This window comes from Populus alba, chromosome 15 (genome assembly GCF_005239225.2).
Source record: "Populus alba chromosome 15, ASM523922v2, whole genome shotgun sequence".
In the NCBI taxonomy this organism is placed as follows: Eukaryota; Viridiplantae; Streptophyta; class Magnoliopsida; order Malpighiales; family Salicaceae; genus Populus; species Populus alba.
The window spans coordinates 4,998,023-5,018,903 of record NC_133298.1 but is presented as its reverse complement, the minus strand read 5'-3'; the positions used below and the strand labels follow the sequence as shown (position 1 = coordinate 5,018,903).

Here is a 20,881-nt window from a genome sequence, read left to right as displayed (position 1 = left end):
ACAGTTAGTTATTCTAACTGTTTCATAACCGAGAAGATCCCTTCATTAATTACTATGTGGATATTATTGTTAGCAATATAGACATCAAACTCTTTTTGCTAAATTAATTTGTATGTTTTCTTACGATAAGCTGTTCAGTTCGTAACAAAACTTGATGCATCTAGACTTGGACTGCAAATTAATGCTAAGACATGCAGTTTGCCAAAAGCAGAGAGCGTGCTGATTTAAAATATAACAATGGCATATTATAAATCAATGTGGGAAGCATGCGCTGGTTGTAAAATAGTACTGTCCTTCATCGAATTTAAATAATGGAAGAGCATGATCCTATAAAAGAAAGATTGAACATTAGTAACAAGCTTTTCTTGATTTGCAATTGTGGTCAGAGTGCGGCCGACACACAATGGGAAGGAAGAGGAGTCCTGTCTTGACCTGGCTCCTTGAAAATTGATGCAAGAAACGATCTTTTGGCATCTACCAGTACTGCACTTTGGAAGATACCGTCCTTCTAACACATGGAGTTGTGGTTAGTGGTTGAAAAGACTTGTTTTTTTTTTTACATTAGGGTTCAAGCTTTGCTTATGTACGCCTGTCATTCCCGCAGTGTCTTATATGTTTACTGGGCTTGCAGGATGTTCAGTAAACCCGAGGATTAGTTGTGATGAACGCAAACTGGCCCGGACAACCCGGGTTACCAAAAAAAAAAAAAAAAGATACCGTCCTTCTAATAAGAACCCACCAACTACAGAGAATCAGCTGGAAAGTGGAGGTTAGTTCTCCATTTTAATGTTGCTCAGCCAACCAAGACTGACAAGCGTGCGTCCCATTTTCGTAGTGCTCGGGGTAAGTAGAATAGCCCGAGGGAAAGAATGGGATTTAATTTTACATGGGATACGTAAGTGTTTGTTTTTGTTCTGCATAGTTCTAGAGAGGCTATTCGGCCTTTCCTCTTTTTTTTTTTTTTTTTTTTTCTTTCTTTCTTTCTTTTAATGTGTTGCCGGCCGTTTATATTGAAATAATATATTTTTATTTTTAAAAGTTTATTCTTCACAACAACAGCATCAGCATACAAAACAATTCAAAAAAAATATAATAATTTAAAGTTAAAAAGTATTTAAAAAATTTCAAAGGCCTAAAATGACAAATTAAGGAGTACCTCAACAATCCAACAAACAAGTTGTGGTGTTGCCCGAAATTCAACATTCTACACACAATAATAAAAGAGACACTGACCTCCGAAGATATGCGAAGGTGGACGTGGAGGGCTTTGTGTCTGAAGATTGTTGCGTAAACTGATTCGATTATTATGACTTTTTATGGTCGAAACAACTAAAAAAAAAGGGGAACACTTGTTGCGCACACAAGCATAGTCTGCAAAATAGCAATAGAAAACACAGATACAGCTTCTTAATTCTTCTTTTGGAAATTGAAACGCAAGGCAAGTTGACTACGATCTATCCAGTAGTTAGATTAATTTTAATGGTACTGTTCATAGTCAACTTTGGTATTGAAAATGAATTGCAGTTTGTATCTTTCTTCTGCTGCTGCTGCCTGGATCCCTAACTTCATTCGTTATTGTTTTAGTCTGGTACACATCAAGTACATCTCTAGTAGAAAAATCAAACTTGACTTTGGGACTCCACGTCCTTGTGGCCGCCATCGTCGTCCTCGTCGCCAACAGCCCACCCAATTTCCAAGGTGACATCCAGGAAATAGAGCATGGAAACCAGGAAAAAGCATGACAAAAACATTGGAATGGGCCCAAAGATCCACAAAAAGAGTGGGAACGAGAAATAAAAGGCACGCAGCCCTAATGACCAGAAATAGCTACCCCTGTTCACGGACCTCGCCACATACTCGGTGCTGAGATGCTGATGGCGATGAGTAAGGCACATCTTCTTGAAGGGCACGTTGATGAGGATACTTGCATGGCTGTAGTACCTGATTGACTGCACATTCAGCAAGAATGCCACCAGGAAGCACACCAGTATTGAGAAGAACTTGATAGACAACCCTAACTCACTCCTGTCCCCAATCACAAAATTCCTGGCTGATTTGTCCCCGCTGCCGCTTGTCATGAGAACGGCAATAAGGGAGCTGAGCATGATGGCTGTTGATGCCAAGACGGTGGATGCCATTATATTGTTTCTCAGTGTCTGCACTGCGAGAACCCCATTCTTGGACACGTCCTGCACCATTACAATTAAATCCTGATGGTCAGTACTGCTTCATCCTGAAAAGATGATCAAGAAAGATACCACAAGGAAAATAAGAAATGGATAGGGATATATGTATAAGTGTAAGTCGACCTCCATCATGGCCCGAACCCAGAAGCGGCGATTGATAGCATTGATGCCAATGACAGTCTTGGTGGGGTGCTTCATGATTCGATAAAGAAGCCATGTGTGGTATGCCACCATCGTAACAAGTCCCAAAGGAACCAGTGTGTAATCGAGAATTGTTCTCCCCATTCAATCCTTAATTAATTTCACTTGATTTTTTTTGATGCGGGCTGCAGAATATATAGAGAGGGAATCCAAGTGTAACACGGGAGCTTGTATTGTATGTGGACTAAGTTAAGAGAGATAGACTGGGCTGGGCCAGAGTTCAAGGGATATTTATATATGGATGGATGGGTGACACCTGTGGCATTATCTTTTAAATAGTAATTGAGAGTGCAAGTAGTAGGATTCTTACGCGGACGCAAACACATATTCTTACACCCCTGACTTGTAGCTGCCTGCCTTTCGTCTCCCACCCATTACCCTCTCTAGCAAGCGTTCATCCGGCCAGTCATCAGCAAGAGAATCCCAGCGAGGAAATAAATCATACATTGTAATCTAAGAAATATGTATTTATTTGATGTAAGAATATTAAGCGAAGGATTTATAAATTGTGTGCATTTCTTTCCATAAGCAAATAAAAATAAATAAATATAGTCAAGAACGGGATTCCTGGATCGATCTAGATCCTTGTCGGCCTTTTGTTCTCGTTAGCTGCCAGTATATAATCCTTGAAGAGCATTCTCATTAAGGTTGCCTTTTACGACCAGCACCAAACATTTGACTACGCATCTACATGACACCATTGCTTTACTTTTAGGTGTGCGTGTGCGGGCAATGGTCATCAGCCCAGCTGATAAAAAAAAGTCACTTGGCCTGACGCTTAGCAATCTGGGATCAAAATCGCATCCCCTCTTTTACTCAGGGGAAACTAAATAAGAGAAAATTCACTTGGAAAAGAAACATGGCGTCAGTAATCACAAATAATAACTTGAGGGCAAGTCCATACTCTCCACCGGGTGTAGAACTGTATGAAAACTGAATTCCGTTAATTTGAACAATCAGTCAGTACGCAAATCCTCCTAATCATTATTAGATGTGGACTCCCAAACATGTATCAGCTTTTGCTAATGATTGCCAGATAAAACTTCACCTTCAAAATGTCAAACGATATGGCAGAAGTACACAAGTTCAAAATGAAAAAAAAAAGGCACAAAGCAGCTGCTTTGATAAAGGGTGCCCAAGGTCCAGGTACAGAGGATCTCAAAGGTTCTTCACAGGCACTCACCTGGACAGTTCCTGAAATGATGCTCCAAAACAAAAGGGGTCAGCTAGTATCATTTCAAACATCTCAGATTCAACAACCCCAGAGACAAAGAAAAGCCCAAAGGGATGGATCAGAAATGGCCAGTTTGAAACTGTTCATGAGAGTTGTGCAAAACAAAGCAGTGCTCCAAAATTTGGCAGGCCAGTAGGTTACTACCAACGCAAGGCTCAGTGCTCCAAAATCTTGATCTTTTCAAGACAGTTTTGCATGTGCTGATTAACATCAGCAGAGAGAGGTGCTCCAGCTGCGAGTTTGTAGTGCTCAAATTTCATTTCATCACACTTCAAGGCAGCAACTTTACAGGCCTTGATACTTCCTGGAACAAAAAGAACAAGCAAAATTAAAGAGAAAAGCTGAGCAAAAGATCCAATGCAAGCAAAGGAAGTAAAATCAGAATAAAACATATTGGAACATTGTGATCAATTGGAAATAGTTTAATTTTGGGATCAACTGAAAGGTTATAATGTTGCAAAAACACCTGAACCTGCATGGACATCAAATTGATAACAGATGGCAGGAAGTTTGCGGGTTTAACTAATTTTTTTTTTTCTTTGTTCTAGTTCTCTTCATTATCAATTTGCTAATGAACAGTTTTCAGCTTACCACTTAGGTCGGTTCAAAAAGGAGAGAGGGGAGAAGAAAAGAAAGAAACTCACCACTTAGATCTAGCAGGTTGAATAGCACTGGGCAGTTACCAATGCGCCTAACCATGGTAATTGCGGACCAGACCTTTTGGTACTCCTCTCGTGAGGTTCTGATGATACATAGCTTGGTAATCGGATTCACATACTTGACTGCAAATAACCCAGATTTAGAAGGGTGAGAGAAGATTTTACAGTGAGGTAAAGGGAAGTTTGCAAGCAGCGGAAAACTTGAACTGGCAACAAATTACGTACCTTGGAGCGATCCAAGGGATGAAGCCAAACCACACTCCCCAAAGTTTACAAGAACACTGTCTTTAATCGCTTTTGAAACATTATATTGTGTTATTATAATAGGATCATCCACTCCAAGATCTCGATTTGGATCCAAGAAAACTTCCATTACCATGTACCTATTCTTAAATCCCACCATGATCCTTTACCTAGCTCGCAAAGACAATTTTGCCGGGATAAAGCAAATCAGCATAAAGAATATGGTACTTGGCATATGTTATATGAAACATGCACGAAATCTAACAAATTTTATCACTGAGAAGGACTTTGTGCACGGGAAAGACTAGTTTACATGTACTCGGAACATTCTAAACCCTGAAAAGGAGAAATGGACAGCCAAAGTAAATGAGTAGACTCACAACCCTGAACCAATAAAATTAAAATAAAACAACGGCACCAAATTTCTGTCAATAAGAAACATGTATCATCACCAAATTAGGTTGATGGAGAAACTCTAAGGTCCAAACTGAAATAACAATAAATAATGTGAAGTAAGAGATCAACTCTGAATTTAAACATCTTTGCTAGCAACAGTCCCATTCTGAGCCTTTAAGTTCTGTCTCTAATGAAATCGAAATTTCTGATAATTAAAGCTCAGGAAAAAAAAGAGGTGTCTAACAAGATTAGCACTTGATGACACGGCTCACATGCACTGGGTGTTCAAAATATGATGAGAAGCTTGTGCTCGCCAGAGGAGAGAATCAAAATAAGGATGCTTCCAAGTTTTCAGCTAAGTAGTTAGCGACCTAGAATAAAAAAAATCTCTATTTTGTTACTCATGATACAAAAGCATGCAATACTCACTTAAAAATAAAATTGATATCACAAATGATTCTTACAAGTAAAATTATAATATAAAAATAAAAGTTAATTTTATTTTTTTTATGTGAAGATTAACCAAGAACAAAAAACACCAATAAATTTTTTTTAAACAAATACAACATCACAAATAAAAACTCATAATTATCAAATAAAACAAAATACTTAAATATCAATGATGAAAGAGGTTGATGAACAAAATTTAACAATTAAAGAATGCAAAGTAAGAATTCTTTTTTAGGCACAAAAATAGTATTAGAGATAAATGACAAATGAAAAACCGGAAAAGCTAAAATTCAAAGTGATTCACTGGCTAGATGGATGGAGGAAGCTGGAATTTGCTGTCGCTGACGTGGCAAATATGCTGGCGTGGCAGTCTGGATGACGTGGCGGATGCTCCTGACGTGGCGGTGAAAGGATGCCGTTGCTCGGTGACGTGTCTAGTTATGCTTACGTGGCTCTAAAGTACTGAGATGTCAGGTGACGTGGCTGGGTTAATTAATTTTGCATTGAGAACTTTTGTTTCGTTGCCTTCTGTAATTTGTTGCCGCTACTGACGGCGATGGCGCAAGAGAACGTGGATCTGTAATTCTGCTTGGGATCGGCGGCGCGAGGAAAGGAGCTGTGGTGTCGTTGCTGGACGGCGGGTCTGTTGATGCATGGATCTGTTGCTGCTGCTAAGGGCGATGGCACTGTGGACGGTGGCAGATGAAGATCTGTTACGCTGCCTGCCTTTGATGCGGTGAACCAAGAATCGGTGTTGGATGTGATGAGTTTTGTGGCGCGGAGTGGTGTATGTATGTCAGTTCTGCCGGTGGCGAGGAGAAGATGATATTGGCTGAGGCGTCGCGGCCGACGAAGATCTACTGCTCCTGGCGTGGGCGACCTGTTGTGGCTGCGACGCTGCGGGTTGTTGAAGGCAGTAAATATTAAAATAAAGCGGCGTGTACTTGTGGGTTGATGTGGTGTCTTGGCTGTGATCGGCGTTGATGCAGAATTTCCGATGGCTGAGTTTAGATGATGAACAGTGAACAGTTTTTTTTTTAATCAAACCAGGTCTAGGGTTAGGGTTAAGCATAAACATGTATATTGTTTAATTGTAATAACAATTAACTGGCTCTAATATCAAATTTGATATGAAATAATCAATAAAAAACTTAAAAGCATAAAAAATAACTTTTTTTTTTTAAAAAAAAAGAGCAAAGAAAAAAAAGAATGAAGATTAATTTTTTTTTAATATTTAAAAAATTAGAATATAAATATTAAAATACTAGAACAAGTGAATCAATTTATGACTTATTATAAAATACTTAATACCAATTAAATTAAACCCAATAAATAAAGTTTAATTAATAAATTTTAACTAAAAATTTATATAAATTAAATTAAAACATAAACTAAAGCTCATCGTTTATAATTATATACATACATCAACAATGTTTCGGGTTCTCTATTATAATGTTTTTAGCACTTTTTCAACCAGTAACTAGATAACTAAAATCTCTAGCACGATGAAAGAAGTGATTGACTTATGGTTTGAATTTCTTGAACCAGAAAAAGGAACCATATTGTAATGGGCCAAATCAATATACAAACCAAATAGTTAAAGATACAATGTGGATTACGGAAGTTCTATTCTAATATCATTTTACTTTTAAACATTCATGTATCAAGTTGCAAACTATTTCAATTATGTATTTGATAATTTTTAGTGTCATCGGAAGTTCCCATAAATTGTAGTATATTATAACCAATCTCAAGCACAGTAGAATGTATATATACATGAACTAAACAAATGCTTGCGACATTTTTTAACCCTTTGGAACTAAGTTCCTTGATAACAAAGATTCATACGCAGATCATCTTATAAGCTGAAAAAAATTCTCATGCATGTTAACGATTGCTAGAGGCAAAGTCAGGTCTAAACCAGTACTTAGCGGGAGATGATGAAGGGAAATCATAGACAAAGGAGTGACCCAAAAACAACATAATTTTTTGCTTGCTCCCAGACAAAGTATCTACAAGAAATAAATACAAAGAGGCAAATCACAATAATATATGACAACCAAAATGAAACTATTTGTCCATATTTTGCAAGCTTTAAGTTTGCCTTTAATAGTCTAAGTGGTGCAGAGGAAACCTATGGTGGAAAACAAATCCTTGAAAACATAATAATTCATTCAGGACTTTTGCCAAACAGTTTGCGGAGTTTAACCTCCTTTCCATAAAAACCAACCAGACATGCATATCAGAAACTCAAATTCAAATTTGATGAATGTTAATGAATAAGGTTACCTTGTTAAGAATGTCTTTAGGCTGGACCTCCAGTTGCATTGGTTCACAAACTTTCTTGACCTCAACAGTTGCTAATGGATCCAGATAGAGTCTGTTTGCTTAAATCCTCCTGGCTTCTATCTACGGCAATTAATCAGTACCCATATCTACAGTAGAGGGTTCATGGTGGCTTGTGGAGAGGACGTCGTCTGTGAGGAAAAAAAGAGAAAGAAGAAGAGGGTTGTTTGTTGAACTGTGAGGGAGCGGCTGAGAGAAAGAAGATGATTATATTCCTTATATACTAATTAACTATAACTAAATTCGTGATTTTACATTGATTTTATTAGTTTTGAGTTCTGAACGTTAAAAACTTGTTTATTTTTGTATTTTTAAAAAAATAATTTTTTTTTACTTTAATTTTTTTAAAATTATTTTCTTTTTTACTTTGATTTTATTAGCTTCTTTTTAGGTTGCAAGTCCCAGTATCTAGGTTGCCTCAACTAATTTAATGGTCGTCGTCCTGGATTACATTCCTAACAATGACAAGTGAGATTATCAATGAATGTTGCTGCGTACACAAGGATTTAAAATCAAGACCTTATTTAAACAAAACAAGCTGCTTACCACTCCAACGAAACCCCATTGATTTGAACAGGTAGACTTGTTAAATGTTGATAAGGTAGACGATAAAAGTCAATACCCGTTTGAACAGGGGAACCAAACGAAAGAAAGAAAAGGTAATATCCAAGAACATACATGTGATGTGAGATGAGAACAGAAAGGTCGTGGAGACAGAGATAGCCGTTAGACACGTGAGAAGTGGGAGACTTATTAATATCATCTTCCATTCCGCATATTCTCCACATTTTTTTGGTTAGCTTCCTTAGGGCTTACCATTTTTATTTTTTATTTTTTAAAACTATTACCATAATATATTATGCCAAACCAAGACACCACTTACATGTATTTAGTCATTATTTATTTTTTCTTTTGAATACATTTTAAAGATATATTTAGCTTGAAAAGGATAAAAATAAAAATAAAAAATAATTTTAATATATTTTTAAAAAAAAACACCGTCTAATCTAATTTTTAGATTAATGTTTAATAAAATTTGATTTATATATAACTTTTCAAGCTGGAATTTTTTTAAATAAATCCTGGAGATATTCTTCGGATGCAGTTGCAAAAAAAGAGTGTGCATATATGTATGAGATGGTAGCATGATGATGATGATGATGATGATATCTAACTACTCGGTATGTATAATGTATCTTTATAATCCAAATTATATTATTTATCAATGAATATAATACCACTAAATAAATACGTGCTGTCTGTATGTGCAAAGGAAGGGTCAAGTCAACACGAAGAGAGAGAGGCTTTATGAACAAAATTCTATAAATACCCCTCCCTCTCCTAGCACAATCCTGCCATTCACCTTCATTTTCTTGCTTTTCTTTTAATTTTCGGTCTGCGTATTCTTATTCTTAGAGAGAGAGAGAGAGAGAGAGTGCGTGTGTTAGGTGTAAGTTAGGTTGTTTCGTAGGTGAGGAGTGGTAGCGTCGTTTCTTCTTTTCTTTGGCCTCAGCTCTTCTTCGTCTTCGATCTCAACTGCTTGCTTCAGATCAGATCAGGTCAGTTTTTTTATTTTATTTTAACTTATTATTGTTTCTCAGTTATTATTATTATTTTTTCATCATCTTCTTCAATAAACTCCCTTTTTTTACCCTGTAAATCTTCCTCTTTTTAAAATAATCTCAATCTTAATCTCGTAGCGCAGATCTGTTTTGTTTTGTTATAGCATGTTTGAAACGTGAAACGCGCAGACACAATTTTCAGTGTGCTGGGTGTTTGTAAATATTTATGATGGTTGGAATTCGAATTCTTGTCGGAGTCCCCTTTCCTGTTCCTTTCTTCCTACAGAGAGAGAGAGAGAGAGAGAGAGAGAGAGAGAGAGAGCAGGGCATATAATTCCTTTCCTTTCAATTTCGTTACTGAATTAAAGGGTGAAGATTTGGTATTTAGAAAAAAAGCCAGAGAGGACAACCTGGACCCTCTTCTTTCGAGCACTACAGTTACATCTCAGTTGAGCTTGACCTCATTCTGTTGGTGGCTTTGCAGAACCCTTTCAAGCTGCCAATGGAGGTTTTTGGTAAATCCATGATGTCTGCTCCTGCCAATGTTGTTTATCTCTCCACTATCCTTGGCCTTGATGGCCCAATTCCTGTCCACAAATGTGACTGCAAGTGTCAGAATGAACATGTCTTTGGCAACATGTACCGTTGCAGGCTCACTGGTCTCACTCACATCTGTGACAAGAACTGTAACCAGAGAATTTTGTATGACAACCATTCTTCCCTTTGCCGGGCTAGTCGCCAGATTTTCCCCCTTTCCCCAGCTGAGGAGCAGGCTGTCAGAGGAGTTCGCAGGAAGCTCGATGCTGAGAATAGCAGTGCTCCCCCTGATAGCTGTTCTTTCAAGCGCAGGCGTGATGCACAGTTTCATCCTTCTCCTTTCGAGAGATCTTTCTCTGCTGTCAGTCCTATCTGCAGCCAAGTTGGAGATGGCATGGATATGAGCTAGATATAATATATCGTATACTTGAAATAACCCTTTCTCTTTCTATTCGTAATGTTCCTTCGAATTTTTTCGTTTATATGTTTCATGGAACGGATATGGATGACTTGGAACTTAATGTTGGGTAATTATTAAGGTGGACCATAAGAGTCCTCCTCTATGTAGGAACGTTATATTCACTTTTCATGTGTAATGCAATTTAGCGGTTCCAATAGCGTAGCTTGACTTCTGATAGGGGATCTCGAACTCGCTCCATCCACTCTCTTATAAACCTCGAGTTTAATTTAGTTTCATTCAAGCCCTTTAATTTAGTTTCATTCAAGCCCTCTTCTTTTTTGAACTCTTAACAAACTACAGGTGCTTTCATGTCTTTTGGAAGACTTGTATAGTGTAGTATTGATTTTTAGCAATATGATTTACTTCAATTTGTAATTATTTTGTGTGTGGTAGGTGTTCTGATCTGTTGTTCTGGATGTGCTTATTTGGTGCACGTTTATTTTGTTACCTTTGTATTGATTTTACTGAGCTTCATCGGTCTCTGTTTTTGCTGTTTAAGTTTATGTGTTAATTTTTCTGTGCTATTTCTGTGCTTTATGATATTGGATGGTGGTTGTGGCTGGGTGCTGTTGGTTATGCAGCATGGTCTTATCAGGTTATTCAGTTCAAGGGTCTTTTTTGCATTGTTCTGTGGTCAAACTTACTTGCTTCTTTGCTTTATTTTTTCTGGTTTATTGCAGGCTGAAGACAAGTATTGCGGTGATTACTTGCTTTTCTTTGTTGTTGTTTACTTAGTTTTGCTTTTCCTATCATGAATGCTTTCCTGAATATACTTTTAATTTTGCAGGGGTTGGAGTTTATACAATTCAGGAGACTTTAAATATACCTTTCTGTTGTGATTAATGAATTGTTTTGTTCGAGAATATTTCTGAAAATGTAAAGCCTGAAAGGAGTTTATTTTGTCCTTTACAGGAATTCTGTCATTTCTTGCTGTGGTGAATGATGCTGCGTAGAACTGCTGATGGATTGAGAAGATGCTGCACTTATCTGCGGTTCACCCCTCCATTGTTGAAGAATTGAAATTGAAATGCATGATCGTCTTATATTGACTGCTGGTTTGTTTTTTAACAGATCAGCGCCTCCGCTTCATGATACAGGTATTTCAGGGTCAGATTTCTTGCTTATTAAATGATGTTGAGCTGTAGTACTGATGTTTCTCAGACACTACCTTATTGTCTGTTTTAGTTGTGAGTACCTTAACTAATCCTGTTTTGTCTATTAACGTGGCAGATGGAACTTAATTGGTAGGGCTATCGGACTGTGAATGCGGAGGCAAAAGGAAGTTTTATATTTTTGGTGAGCTTTGAATCCTTGAAGAGCAGCTAGCTAAGTTGTAGGAGAAGCGCTGGCTTTAACCTATTGAATGCATCGATGCCAGGCGAAGCGTTGGCTTTAGGCATCAGGAATCAAGATGAGAAAAGTCTGCAAGTCCATATAGGGCTACCCCTATCATGGTTACTTGTTAATGGTGTTAGAGGGAGTTGAGCTTTGTACTCCTGAACAAGTACATAGCCGGCCCCTACTGGTCTGAAACTTCCCTGTTCTCGGCCTCTTTTTTTTTTTTTTTTGTACCTCCCAAATGGGGGGAGTTGTCTTCAGATTGATGCATTTTGCATAAGCACTTGTATCCTCGAATTCTGATAATGGCCAAGAAAGAATGTTTTTCCTTGTTTCTCGTCAATTTGACCAAGCATTAACTAGTTATTTTTTTGCTTGTTAATGCTTCTCGTATGTGTGATCTCACGATCTGGTGTGCTGGTCATTCATATCAGCGATGAACAAAAGGTGGTTTTAATATTGGGCTTTCAAAAGGAATAATATGATCACAGATGAAAAGGAGGGAAAGGAAACAGAGAGAATAAGGGCGAGGGTTGTAATCCGAATCACACGATGGTGTGGACTGTGATTGAAGAAGCCCATCAAGGCAATTCCCTCCTTTTTCGTTCAATATGTTCGTATTTTTTTATGGTTCTTTCAGTTGAAGAGAAGCGCTCAGAATATATTTTTGCTTTTTGTGGGGGAGACACGAGCGAGCGTGACTTTGATGCTATCATCTAACATGTGCTATGCAGTTTTATCAAGGAAGGAATTGCTTCGGCAAGAGGGCATCCGGGTAAAAGAAATACTAAACCCAGAAAAGTGATATGGGCTCAGCAAAGCAACGTAAGTCCTCTCCCTGTTGGACTCTCATCCCCCATATCTAGGAGTTAGCCCTCGTAAGCAAAATGCAAACCCTCTGCTATGCTACCCGTCTCTCCTGAGCGAGCCTGCTTTGACAAGCCACTAACATCCACCAGAATTCTCATTATGCCCGTTAAGATGCCCCGGACGGTACTCTTTTCCCCTCTAATTTTCTTTTCTTTCCTAATCCCTGTTTCCTACTCCTTCGCGTTTACAATAACAAACAACTGCCCCTATACCATATGGCCTGGTACCCTAGCAGGTGCAGGCACCCCGCAACTTGCAAGCACTGGATTTCGCCTGGATTCTGGTTACAGCATGCGCGTTCCAAGTGTCCCAGGGTGGTCAGGTCGGATTTGGGCAAGGACAGGTTGCACATTTGATGAGTCTGGAAACGGCACCTGTCAAACTGGGGACTGCGGGGGGAGGCTGGAATGTAATGGCATGGGTGCTTCTCCACCCGCATCGCTCTTTGAGGTAACCCTTGGCACAGGGGATGCCAAAGATTACTATGATGTCAGCCTCGTGGACGGCTACAATTTGCCTCTTGTTGCCGCACCTGTTGGGGTTCATGGTGCGTGCAATGCCACTGGCTGCCTTTCAGATATCAACATGGGTAAGATTTTCCAACTTCAACTGGTTTTCATTAAGAACATTCTTCCTACTCGGTAACAAAATGACCTCATCCTTGAAACTCTCATCCCTGAAACTTCAATAGGTTGCCCCAAGGAGCTTCAGGTGGTCGGTGGTGATGGTGGAGAGGGAGGGGTGGTTGCATGTAAGAGCGCATGTAAGGCCTTTGGGCTGGACCAGTACTGCTGCGGCGGGGAGTTTGCCAACCCGACCACATGCCAGCCCTCCTTTTACTCGACCATTTTCAAGCGAGCTTGTCCAAGGGCTTATAGCTATGCTTTCGACGATGGTACCAGCATTTTCACTTGCAAGGCTGATGACTATGCCATCGTTTTCTGCCCCACAGCCAAGGGGTAATGCTTCTTTTCCTCTTTTATTTATTTCTTCTGCTGGGATCACAAATAGATCTTGTTTGTCCTGCTTCTCTCAAAGAAATGTAATAATTACGAATGGATCTCTGACACAGGATAAAGACACCTGATGGGGCACACGCAGCTACCATGATTCCCAATCCCGGTAATGGGGAGACAATGAAGCTGTTTTCCTCTTCAAACATACTCCAGCCTCTTCCACTGCTGTTCCTTCTTCTCATCCTCTATCTAACGTTATGAGCATAGATGGAAGCCTTGCCAGGATGGAGCAATTCCACAAAACACATTCTTGCCTGTATCTGAACGGTGAACTGCACAAATCTTGCGCAAGGATTGGCCTCAGAGTACAATCAGCCAAGAGCACTAAGAGCTATTCCATGGAAATGCATCCTTTCGCATAATGAAGTTGTAATTGAATTGGTTCACAATTTCTATTAGAACATGTGAATCATGGCAGCAAATTAGCTCTCAAATTGAATTAGTTTATAGTGTTTCTATTGTAGAAGCGGCAAATTGGTAGGTTGCGCCCGGACACCAATTTATTGGTATGAAAAACGAACGTAAAATAACCATCAGTTTATTCCAAAATAAATTAAACAAGCTATGATGATTAAATCCAGCAAGTAAAGAAAGCTAATCTAATTGTGATTTCTATATCAACCTCAATCAGCTACGTTATATCCGGTCATTAATGGTTCATGATTTATGCAAGCATGTATGATATATCATACGTTGCACGGCTTTCCACCTGCAGTTTTACCTTTCTTTCGAGCCACTCCCTGCATCCGAACTTTCATAAATAAGCACATATGGAATATATTGCAAAGCTAAGCAAAAGCACGGTTCTGGCAGTTCACTAAAGACATTGAATTATCAGAAAAGGTTTAGAAACATACAGATGATTTCTCAGCTTTTCTCTTAATCTTTCCATTGGATGGTTCTTCAACATCCATATTCTGATCAGTTTGATGAGCAGTAGCCTTTGTTATCTTGTCAGTCTCATCTTCAGAAAAGAAAGAAAAACCCTCAAGCGTTCCTACTCATACAAGTCATTTCAACGAACTACAAAAGTGAGTCTTTTTTTTTTTTTTTCAAAGGAATATTTCTCAATAAAGTAATTAAATTAAAGAAACCATTAAATAAAAACCCTAACTATGTCTATTAATAATATATCCAAGATAGCACTTTGAAGTTAGGAAGTTAAATGATATCTATAATTAAAGCAGATGAACAAGAAGTGATAGACAAGACAAATTGGAAACCTACCTTGGACTTGATGTAGAAACCTGCATGCTTATGTTACTCGAGCATTGATAAGCTTCTCAGATGTGACTTCCTCTGTAGGTTTCCTGTAATGTCAGTCAAACACATTCTAAGAATATGTGTCTATGCATCAAATTTGGAGAGATGTAAAATTCACCACAAGTGCCCTCTTCTCCTGCTTTGCCAGAGATTTAGTTTTTGAGGCCTTTTTACCTTCAAAATTTACTTTTTTTGACATCCCATATAGGGCTATTATCATGACAAGACTCAGAGTCCAATGATAATGCCCAAACTGAATGGTTTGATGCAGCATCCTTGTGCTTAGTAATACCAAGCATATAAATAGCAAGCTAGACATCTTCCAACGAGTTATGTGATCGTTAACTATAACAGCATTACCTCCTCTAAGCTGCATCCACAATAGATAGAAAGACAGTTCAAAGATAATAAGAGAATACACAATTAGAGAACTAAATATTCAAAACCAGAAACCAAGCTAGGGCTTCCTATTAAAGAAACATTCCGCACGCCAATAGTGGTAGAAAGAAAGTCTAAAACTAGTTGACTGTATACAATATCGTTTTAATGCAATGAATGGTTAGAAATTAGATATCAACACCAAAATTCGTGAATGAGCATAGCAGAGGACACAAGTGTGGGGAGGCGGCATGCCAACCATCTGATTCCTTCACTTGTGAAAGAAGGATGTCACTCTTAGAAACACCTCTAGCTTTTAGCAGAAAATTAAAGGTAAACTCCCTCAGTTTGCTGTTTGATGTTATCTAACATCAATTTTGGCAATACATAAAAGCTATATAACTATTAAACGACAATATGCTATAGGAGCCATGTATAGCTAGCAGAAGCAACATTTCTTATGTGATATCCAGCTTTGGACAGAACTCTCCCGCAAACTCAGTCAACTCCCAAAACAGGCTATGGTAGTACTGATCAATCAGAAACTATTGGCAGAAAACTAAAACGAACAAAAAAGATATAAATGTTCTTACATGACGTTCTTCAGTATGCTTTGCAGATGTGCCATCCTCAATATCTTGCCCACCATCCCCATCCCCTGAATCATTGCATTACTTGAAGAACCACCATATCTAAGGCTTATCACAAGCGATGGTACTGTATCTACCATTGAAGAAGAAACCAATAATCTTTCGCTAACATGAAATGTATTGTTTCACCTTAAATCTTATTCAACGAAGAGTCAGTAGTAGTTGGAGCAACTGGATGGTTGTCTTCGTCCGAGGATGGAGAATCAATGGTATCACCCCCAGAAGGACTAGCCTTGGCTCAAGAGGCTGAATCAGAGGACAATGTCAGAATTGAGGCCTGTTAGGGAATGCTTTAGCAAGTTAGGATTGGAAACGTTATAACAAGAGCATAATTGAGCAATACTCGTATGCAGTTGCGGTGAAATGACACATAATTATTGGTTAATGTTCTTGGTTGCTGGCTGGGAAAAAGGGAAAAGAAGAGACCTGGAAAGAAGGGAGCCAATCTGTAGAATACTGTGAAAAATTTAAAAATATTTAGTTATTTATTAATTATATTAAATTTAATTTTTAATTATTATATATTTAATTTTATTTTTTAGAATTTAATTTTGGTTCTTAATTTTTTATTATTTATTTTTCTTTTATTTTTTAACTAAAATTTTTCATGAATTAGATTTTATATTTATTTTTATATTATTTATTTTATTTAAAATAATTTATAAACTTTTTTTTGTCATACTTGGTTTCTTTTTTTGGATTGCCATTTTTTTTATTTAAAATAATTTAAAAAATTAAATTATTTTTTAATTTTATTATTTATTATTATTTTATTTGTTACATTTGTTTTAAAAAAAATTTAAAAATATATTAATAACCTTTTTTACTCATTTTTTATAGCTAAATGATAGAAAATATTTTTTTTAATTTATTTTTTATAATACTATTAAATATTAAAAATAAATTAATTTTCAAAAATATACTTTATATAAAACTATTTTCTAGAAAGGAATTACTTTTACGTAATTTAAGTTATTAAAAAAAAAAAACAGAGGAAAATCGATAACACCTAAGCTGTAAAAAAAGGAAATAAAGGGAATAAAAACAAAAGAAAAAGGAGAGTGAAGTCTTTCTCCTCTCCCGTATCTTTCTCTATCCAAATAGCTCGAAGCAGCAGCGGCGGCAACAAAGTGGTAGGAAAAAAAGAAATGGAACAGCAAGGTAAACAAGGAGTAATTGTGTCCAAACTGCTGCCCAATCAAGACCCAGTTAAGTTCGTACAGTTCAAGTATAAGGAATTGGAGGATGGCTTTAAGTCTTGGTTGTCCAAACAGTCTTTGCTTGTCGAGGCTGCCGTTGTCACCGCCACCAGCGGTGTTCAAGGCGCTGCCATCGGAGCCATAATGGGCACCATCACCCCTGACATCTCTTCCTCTATGCCAACTCCTCCTCAGGCTGCCCTCAACCCTCAAGCCATGGCCTCTCTCAAGCAAGCTCAAGTACCCTACCTGTCTCACATACCTCACTCCATACTTCTCGCTCTTCTTATTTATTTTTCTGTTTATTTAATTTATATTTTTTTACAAAAGGGTTTATCTTTTTACCGCACTTGAATTGCTGTGCTTTGAAATGGGAGAAGATTAATTACCCTAAATGAATATCTTAAAGAGATATACTTTTTTCCTCAGATAACATAGAATTAGTTTCATCATCAAGTTACTAGGAGATTGTTATGAAAGTGCATGAGTTAAATAAAATAGGGTTTTACTCTTTACTGCATCAGAGTTAATTTTTCTGAACTTTCTCTCCTTAACATGATTGTGGGGTGGCATGTATTATTTGCTTCTGAATTCATATATTTTGGTAGAGTTTCTTCCTTTGTTTTAATGCTGTATGCGCTTGGAAATTGGAATACTAGCTCACAAGGTAGATGAGGATCCCTGTGGCAAAATCTACCGAGCAGTTTTTGCTTCCAGTAATGAAAAGGGTGACTTTCTCTTTGGTTCATATGAGTTCTATGTCTCACATACTCTCTTGAAACTCGGTTAAGCATTCCAAGGAAGAATGTGGTGGAGGGGGGGGGGGAATCCTTCAGAATTGGTTTATCCTTGGAGTTATACTTCTAGTCAATATATTGAAGTAGATTGATTATATGGTGACTGGAATTAATCGAGACTGCTTCCATGAAGAGTTTGCTAATGTTTAACAAACAATATGCTTCACCTACAGGCTTTAGCCGGCGGTCCCTTAATACAAGCTCGCAACTTTGCTGTAATGACTGGAACTAATGCTGGTATAGCCTGTATCATGAAGAGATTGCGTGGCAAGGAGGATGTCCAATCTAGGTTAACTTTTTCTGCATCCCTTTTCCTTTGTTTACGTTCTTTTCAGACAAGACTCTTTTTTCATGTCTTCATGTTCTCTTTAAGAGGATGATCGACCTTGTAAACTGTTGTTTTAGTTGAAATTCATTTAGCATTTTATGGTGACTCTCTGCACACAATTGAATCCTAAGAACTACAGATGTATAAACTAAGCTGCACAGATATTAGTTACCAAATTTTTTAATCTATTTACTGTATACTTCTAATGGAATCTATTTGAAAAGGGAAGAGTTTGGGTTTGAATTCTATAGTTGTATCAAAAGAAAAGACATAGGAATAGAATAGATGGATTAGAATGCCTGAAAATCTAGCAATGAATGGACCAATGCCTGATTTAATGTGTCTGTCAATGATATATCGTTATTGTCATGTATTAAACACATCATCTCATTCTACAACCAGTATAGATCTTACTCAGGAAAATTAGGTCTTGAAAGGTAAAAAGATTCATGGAAATTCAAAATCAGTGTAGGAAATGGAATACTTTTGTGGTAGGATACCATATATGGCTGGAGATTGGGTAAAAAAATCTCCAATTTTCTTTAGCTCAAGGTACTTTAAGTTTCAAGATTTCTTATCCCAAGGTGCTTTAAAGTCATCCTATCTTTCACTATTCAAATATTAATGAAGCCTACAAAAATGTATCCGTGCCTTCACAGCCTTAGAGTATTCAAGTGTATTCATGGCCTCTCCAAAATATTGTTCTGTTTCTTTTTTCTTTTTAACTCTTGGATTAAAAGACATGCAATATGTGTCTGGAGTCATCTGCCCCAAATTTCTATTGGAGCATTTCAAGCATGGTTGATGATTACCTATCCCACTAAATATTATAAATTTATTGTTGCAGCATGGTCGCAGCTTTTGGTTCTGGTGCCATGTTCTCATTGGTGAGTGGCATGGGTGGCCCAAACAATGCTACAAATGCAATCACTTCTGGACTTTTCTTTGCATTAGTTCAGGGTGGTCTTTTCAAGGTAAAGATTTAAGTTAAGATTCATCTTTCTTTTCAACAGAATCACACGCTTTCAGTTTATTTCTTTTCCCATGCAAGTTGTGAGTATGGATTGAAAAAACTTTCTATTTGATATTAGTCCTATCAAAAATATTTCTTGCATTCATATAAAGAAGCAAGCTGTTCTGGAGTCTTGTTTCTATCTTGAGATCATTCTTATATTCTGATTTTAAACCATGTTCTCTAACTTTCTGTTGGTTTTACCCTTGCCAATGCTGAAATAAACTTTTATGTGATTTAGCTGGGGGAGAAGTTCTCTCAACCACCAACTGAAGATTTGCACTATGCCAGAACAAGATCCATGCTAAGTAATCTTGGCCTCCAAAATTATGAGAAGAATTTTAAGAAAGGGTTGTTAACAGATCACACCTTGCCTTTACTGACTGATAGGCAAGTTGTTAGATGATCTAGTCTTCATTCACCTTATCTACGATCAATTTGCTTTTGTGTTCTATCAATATTTATCACGGAATATATCATTATTTCTTTAAAAAAAGATCTGTGGCGATCATTGATTGCTATGTTGTGTGTTCGGTTACAGTGCTCTTAGAGATGTGAGAATCCCACCTGGACCAAGGCTTCTCATTCTTGATCATATTCAAAGGTCTGCCTCATACTGTATCCACGACACTATTACCTTTGGTTGTTGTATTTTATCTGATTTTGAATAATATTTTGTGTTTAGGGACCCGGAGCTGAGAGAGAAGACAGGCAAGCCGTGATTGATGATGTGTTAAAACAAATGTTTTCGCCGTGAGAGAGCACTTTGTTTTTAATACAACAGAGATTAGGGGGGGGAGTAGTTGTTGTGTCTTTAATAAGATAGCCTTTTTCTCGTGAACTGTCATCCTTCGAATTCAATTGCTGTTCTATCATCTAAGGAATTTCTTCGTTAACATCCTAAAGCTTTAAATTTTGTTTTTGATTGCTGTGGAGCCTTGAATTGAATGATAATACGCTTAGCTTGTGTAGTGAATGCAGTGGTAGTGTCTAAACTCTAATCTGGCGTTATATTTGGTTGAAGCAACTGTGGTAGCATGTGTATTGTGCAGGACTTTTGGGAAGCAAGGTTTTGTTAGTAATTCCACAACCTCTACATTAGGAATAAACAATCTGTATATATATTTACTTCCGTATTCTAAAAATAAACTTGCAATATAGTAATTGATTCCTAATAGGAAGGAAAGCCTGGAATCCTACCTGTGTAAGGAATCCTGCTTCTATAAATACATGTAAAGATACAGAGATCAATAATATAGTTCCAGCAGATTCAATTCTCTGTGTCTCTTAAGTTTTACAGGTTTTGCATGGAACTGCATTTCACCATCTCTTGGGGCATTCTTTGGGGGTGTTTGAAAGTATGCTAATGATTATTTTTTAAAGTATTTTCTATTTAGAAATATATCAAAATAATTTTTTTTTATTTTTTTAAAAATTAATTCTGATGTTAGCATCAACAAAACGGTCTAGAAATTAAAAAAAGATATTTTGAATTAAAAAAAATATATATTTTTTTAAAATATGCTTTTAGTAATGGGAGTACTTTTACTCTCTATTCTTGTCACAAGAATCAACAACTTTTAAAAAAAAAAAATTGAGAGTTAAAACACAAATTGAATGGGGTTTTTCCTTTCTTATTTTATCTCGACTCCTTTCAAGAAGGCAAGCAAACCAATATGTCTTAGGAAAGTTAATCACCAGTGATCTCATTTCTTTGAGAATAGTCTGGGGATTTGTTTTTAAAGATGGATTCATC

General features: G+C 37.2%; 5 protein-coding genes across 11 annotated transcripts; 3 read left to right on the top strand and 2 right to left on the bottom strand.

The window, feature by feature from the left end:
• Positions 1-1,385: 1,385 nt before the first annotated feature.
• LOC118043972 (uncharacterized) lies at positions 1,386-2,570 on the bottom strand. The gene is made up of 2 exons (XM_035052093.2): positions 2,310-2,570; positions 1,386-2,189 (listed from the first exon to the last, which is right to left on the bottom strand). The coding sequence occupies exons 1-2, from the start codon at positions 2,469-2,471 to the stop codon at positions 1,620-1,622; spliced, it is 732 nt and encodes a 243-aa protein (XP_034907984.1). The 5' UTR covers positions 2,472-2,570; the 3' UTR covers positions 1,386-1,619.
• A 271-nt stretch (positions 2,571-2,841) lies between these two features.
• LOC118043975 (probable ribonuclease P/MRP protein subunit POP5) lies at positions 2,842-8,381 on the bottom strand. 6 transcript variants are annotated; one of them, XM_035052099.2, is made up of 5 exons: positions 8,262-8,381; positions 7,659-7,846; positions 4,506-6,370; positions 4,266-4,403; positions 2,842-3,925 (listed from the first exon to the last, which is right to left on the bottom strand). In XM_035052099.2, the coding sequence occupies exons 3-5, from the start codon at positions 4,681-4,683 to the stop codon at positions 3,777-3,779; spliced, it is 465 nt and encodes a 154-aa protein (XP_034907990.1). In that variant the 5' UTR covers positions 4,684-6,370; positions 7,659-7,846; positions 8,262-8,381; the 3' UTR covers positions 2,842-3,776. The 6 variants fall into 6 exon arrangements, with proteins under 6 accessions (XP_034907990.1, XP_073261040.1, XP_034907989.1 ...); XM_073404939.1 differs by lacking the exon at positions 8,262-8,381 and having other exon boundaries at positions 4,506-4,697; positions 7,659-8,031; XM_035052098.2 differs by lacking the exon at positions 8,262-8,381 and having other exon boundaries at positions 7,659-8,030.
• A 751-nt stretch (positions 8,382-9,132) lies between these two features.
• Positions 9,133-11,946, top strand: LOC118043941 (uncharacterized). Of its 2 annotated transcripts, XM_073404852.1 has the most exons (4): positions 9,133-9,274; positions 9,762-10,235; positions 11,187-11,371; positions 11,505-11,946. In XM_073404852.1, exon 2 carries the CDS (start codon positions 9,780-9,782, stop codon positions 10,221-10,223), a length of 444 nt encoding a protein of 147 aa, XP_073260953.1. In that variant the 5' UTR covers positions 9,133-9,274; positions 9,762-9,779; the 3' UTR covers positions 10,224-10,235; positions 11,187-11,371; positions 11,505-11,946. The 2 variants fall into 2 exon arrangements, with proteins under 2 accessions (XP_073260953.1, XP_034907944.1); XM_035052053.2 differs by having other exon boundaries at positions 9,762-11,371.
• A 113-nt stretch (positions 11,947-12,059) lies between these two features.
• On the top strand, positions 12,060-14,074 carry LOC118043940 (pathogenesis-related thaumatin-like protein 3.5). Its single transcript, XM_073404851.1, has 4 exons — positions 12,060-12,198; positions 12,347-13,071; positions 13,174-13,441; positions 13,555-14,074. Exons 2-4 carry the CDS (start codon positions 12,516-12,518, stop codon positions 13,697-13,699), a joined length of 969 nt encoding a protein of 322 aa, XP_073260952.1. The 5' UTR covers positions 12,060-12,198; positions 12,347-12,515; the 3' UTR covers positions 13,700-14,074.
• A 2,775-nt stretch (positions 14,075-16,849) lies between these two features.
• On the top strand, positions 16,850-20,101 carry LOC118043997 (chloroplastic import inner membrane translocase subunit HP30-2). The gene is made up of 6 exons (XM_035052135.2): positions 16,850-17,228; positions 17,959-18,074; positions 18,961-19,087; positions 19,367-19,515; positions 19,667-19,729; positions 19,811-20,101. Exons 1-6 carry the CDS (start codon positions 16,938-16,940, stop codon positions 19,845-19,847), a joined length of 783 nt encoding a protein of 260 aa, XP_034908026.2. The 5' UTR covers positions 16,850-16,937; the 3' UTR covers positions 19,848-20,101.
• The last annotated feature ends 780 nt before the right edge of the window (positions 20,102-20,881 follow it).

Bases quoted from the DNA above. Each gene is read 5' to 3' on its own strand.
- LOC118043972 (XM_035052093.2), bottom strand. From the start codon at position 2,471: ATGGGGAGAACAATTCTCGATTACACACTGGTTCCTTTGGGACTTGTT. The intron at 2,190-2,309 runs GTCGACTTACAC...GTAATGGTGCAG, and splicing joins GGGTTCGGGCCATGATGGAG to GACGTGTCCAAGAATGGGGT.
- LOC118043975 (XM_035052099.2), bottom strand. From the start codon at position 4,683: ATGGTGGGATTTAAGAATAGGTACATGGTAATGGAAGTTTTCTTGGAT. The intron at 4,404-4,505 runs GTACGTAATTTG...GGTTATTTGCAG, and splicing joins ATCCCTTGGATCGCTCCAAG to TCAAGTATGTGAATCCGATT. The intron at 3,926-4,265 runs GTGAGTTTCTTT...TTTTTGTTCCAG, and splicing joins CAACCTGCTAGATCTAAGTG to GAAGTATCAAGGCCTGTAAA.
- LOC118043941 (XM_073404852.1), top strand. From the start codon at position 9,780: ATGGAGGTTTTTGGTAAATCCATGATGTCTGCTCCTGCCAATGTTGTT.
- LOC118043940 (XM_073404851.1), top strand. From the start codon at position 12,516: ATGCTACCCGTCTCTCCTGAGCGAGCCTGCTTTGACAAGCCACTAACA. The intron at 13,072-13,173 runs GTAAGATTTTCC...AAACTTCAATAG, and splicing joins CCTTTCAGATATCAACATGG to GTTGCCCCAAGGAGCTTCAG. The intron at 13,442-13,554 runs GTAATGCTTCTT...TCTCTGACACAG, and splicing joins TTCTGCCCCACAGCCAAGGG to GATAAAGACACCTGATGGGG.
- LOC118043997 (XM_035052135.2), top strand. From the start codon at position 16,938: ATGGAACAGCAAGGTAAACAAGGAGTAATTGTGTCCAAACTGCTGCCC. The intron at 17,229-17,958 runs GTACCCTACCTG...CTTCACCTACAG, and splicing joins CCTCTCTCAAGCAAGCTCAA to GCTTTAGCCGGCGGTCCCTT. The intron at 19,088-19,366 runs GTAAAGATTTAA...TATGTGATTTAG, and splicing joins TTCAGGGTGGTCTTTTCAAG to CTGGGGGAGAAGTTCTCTCA.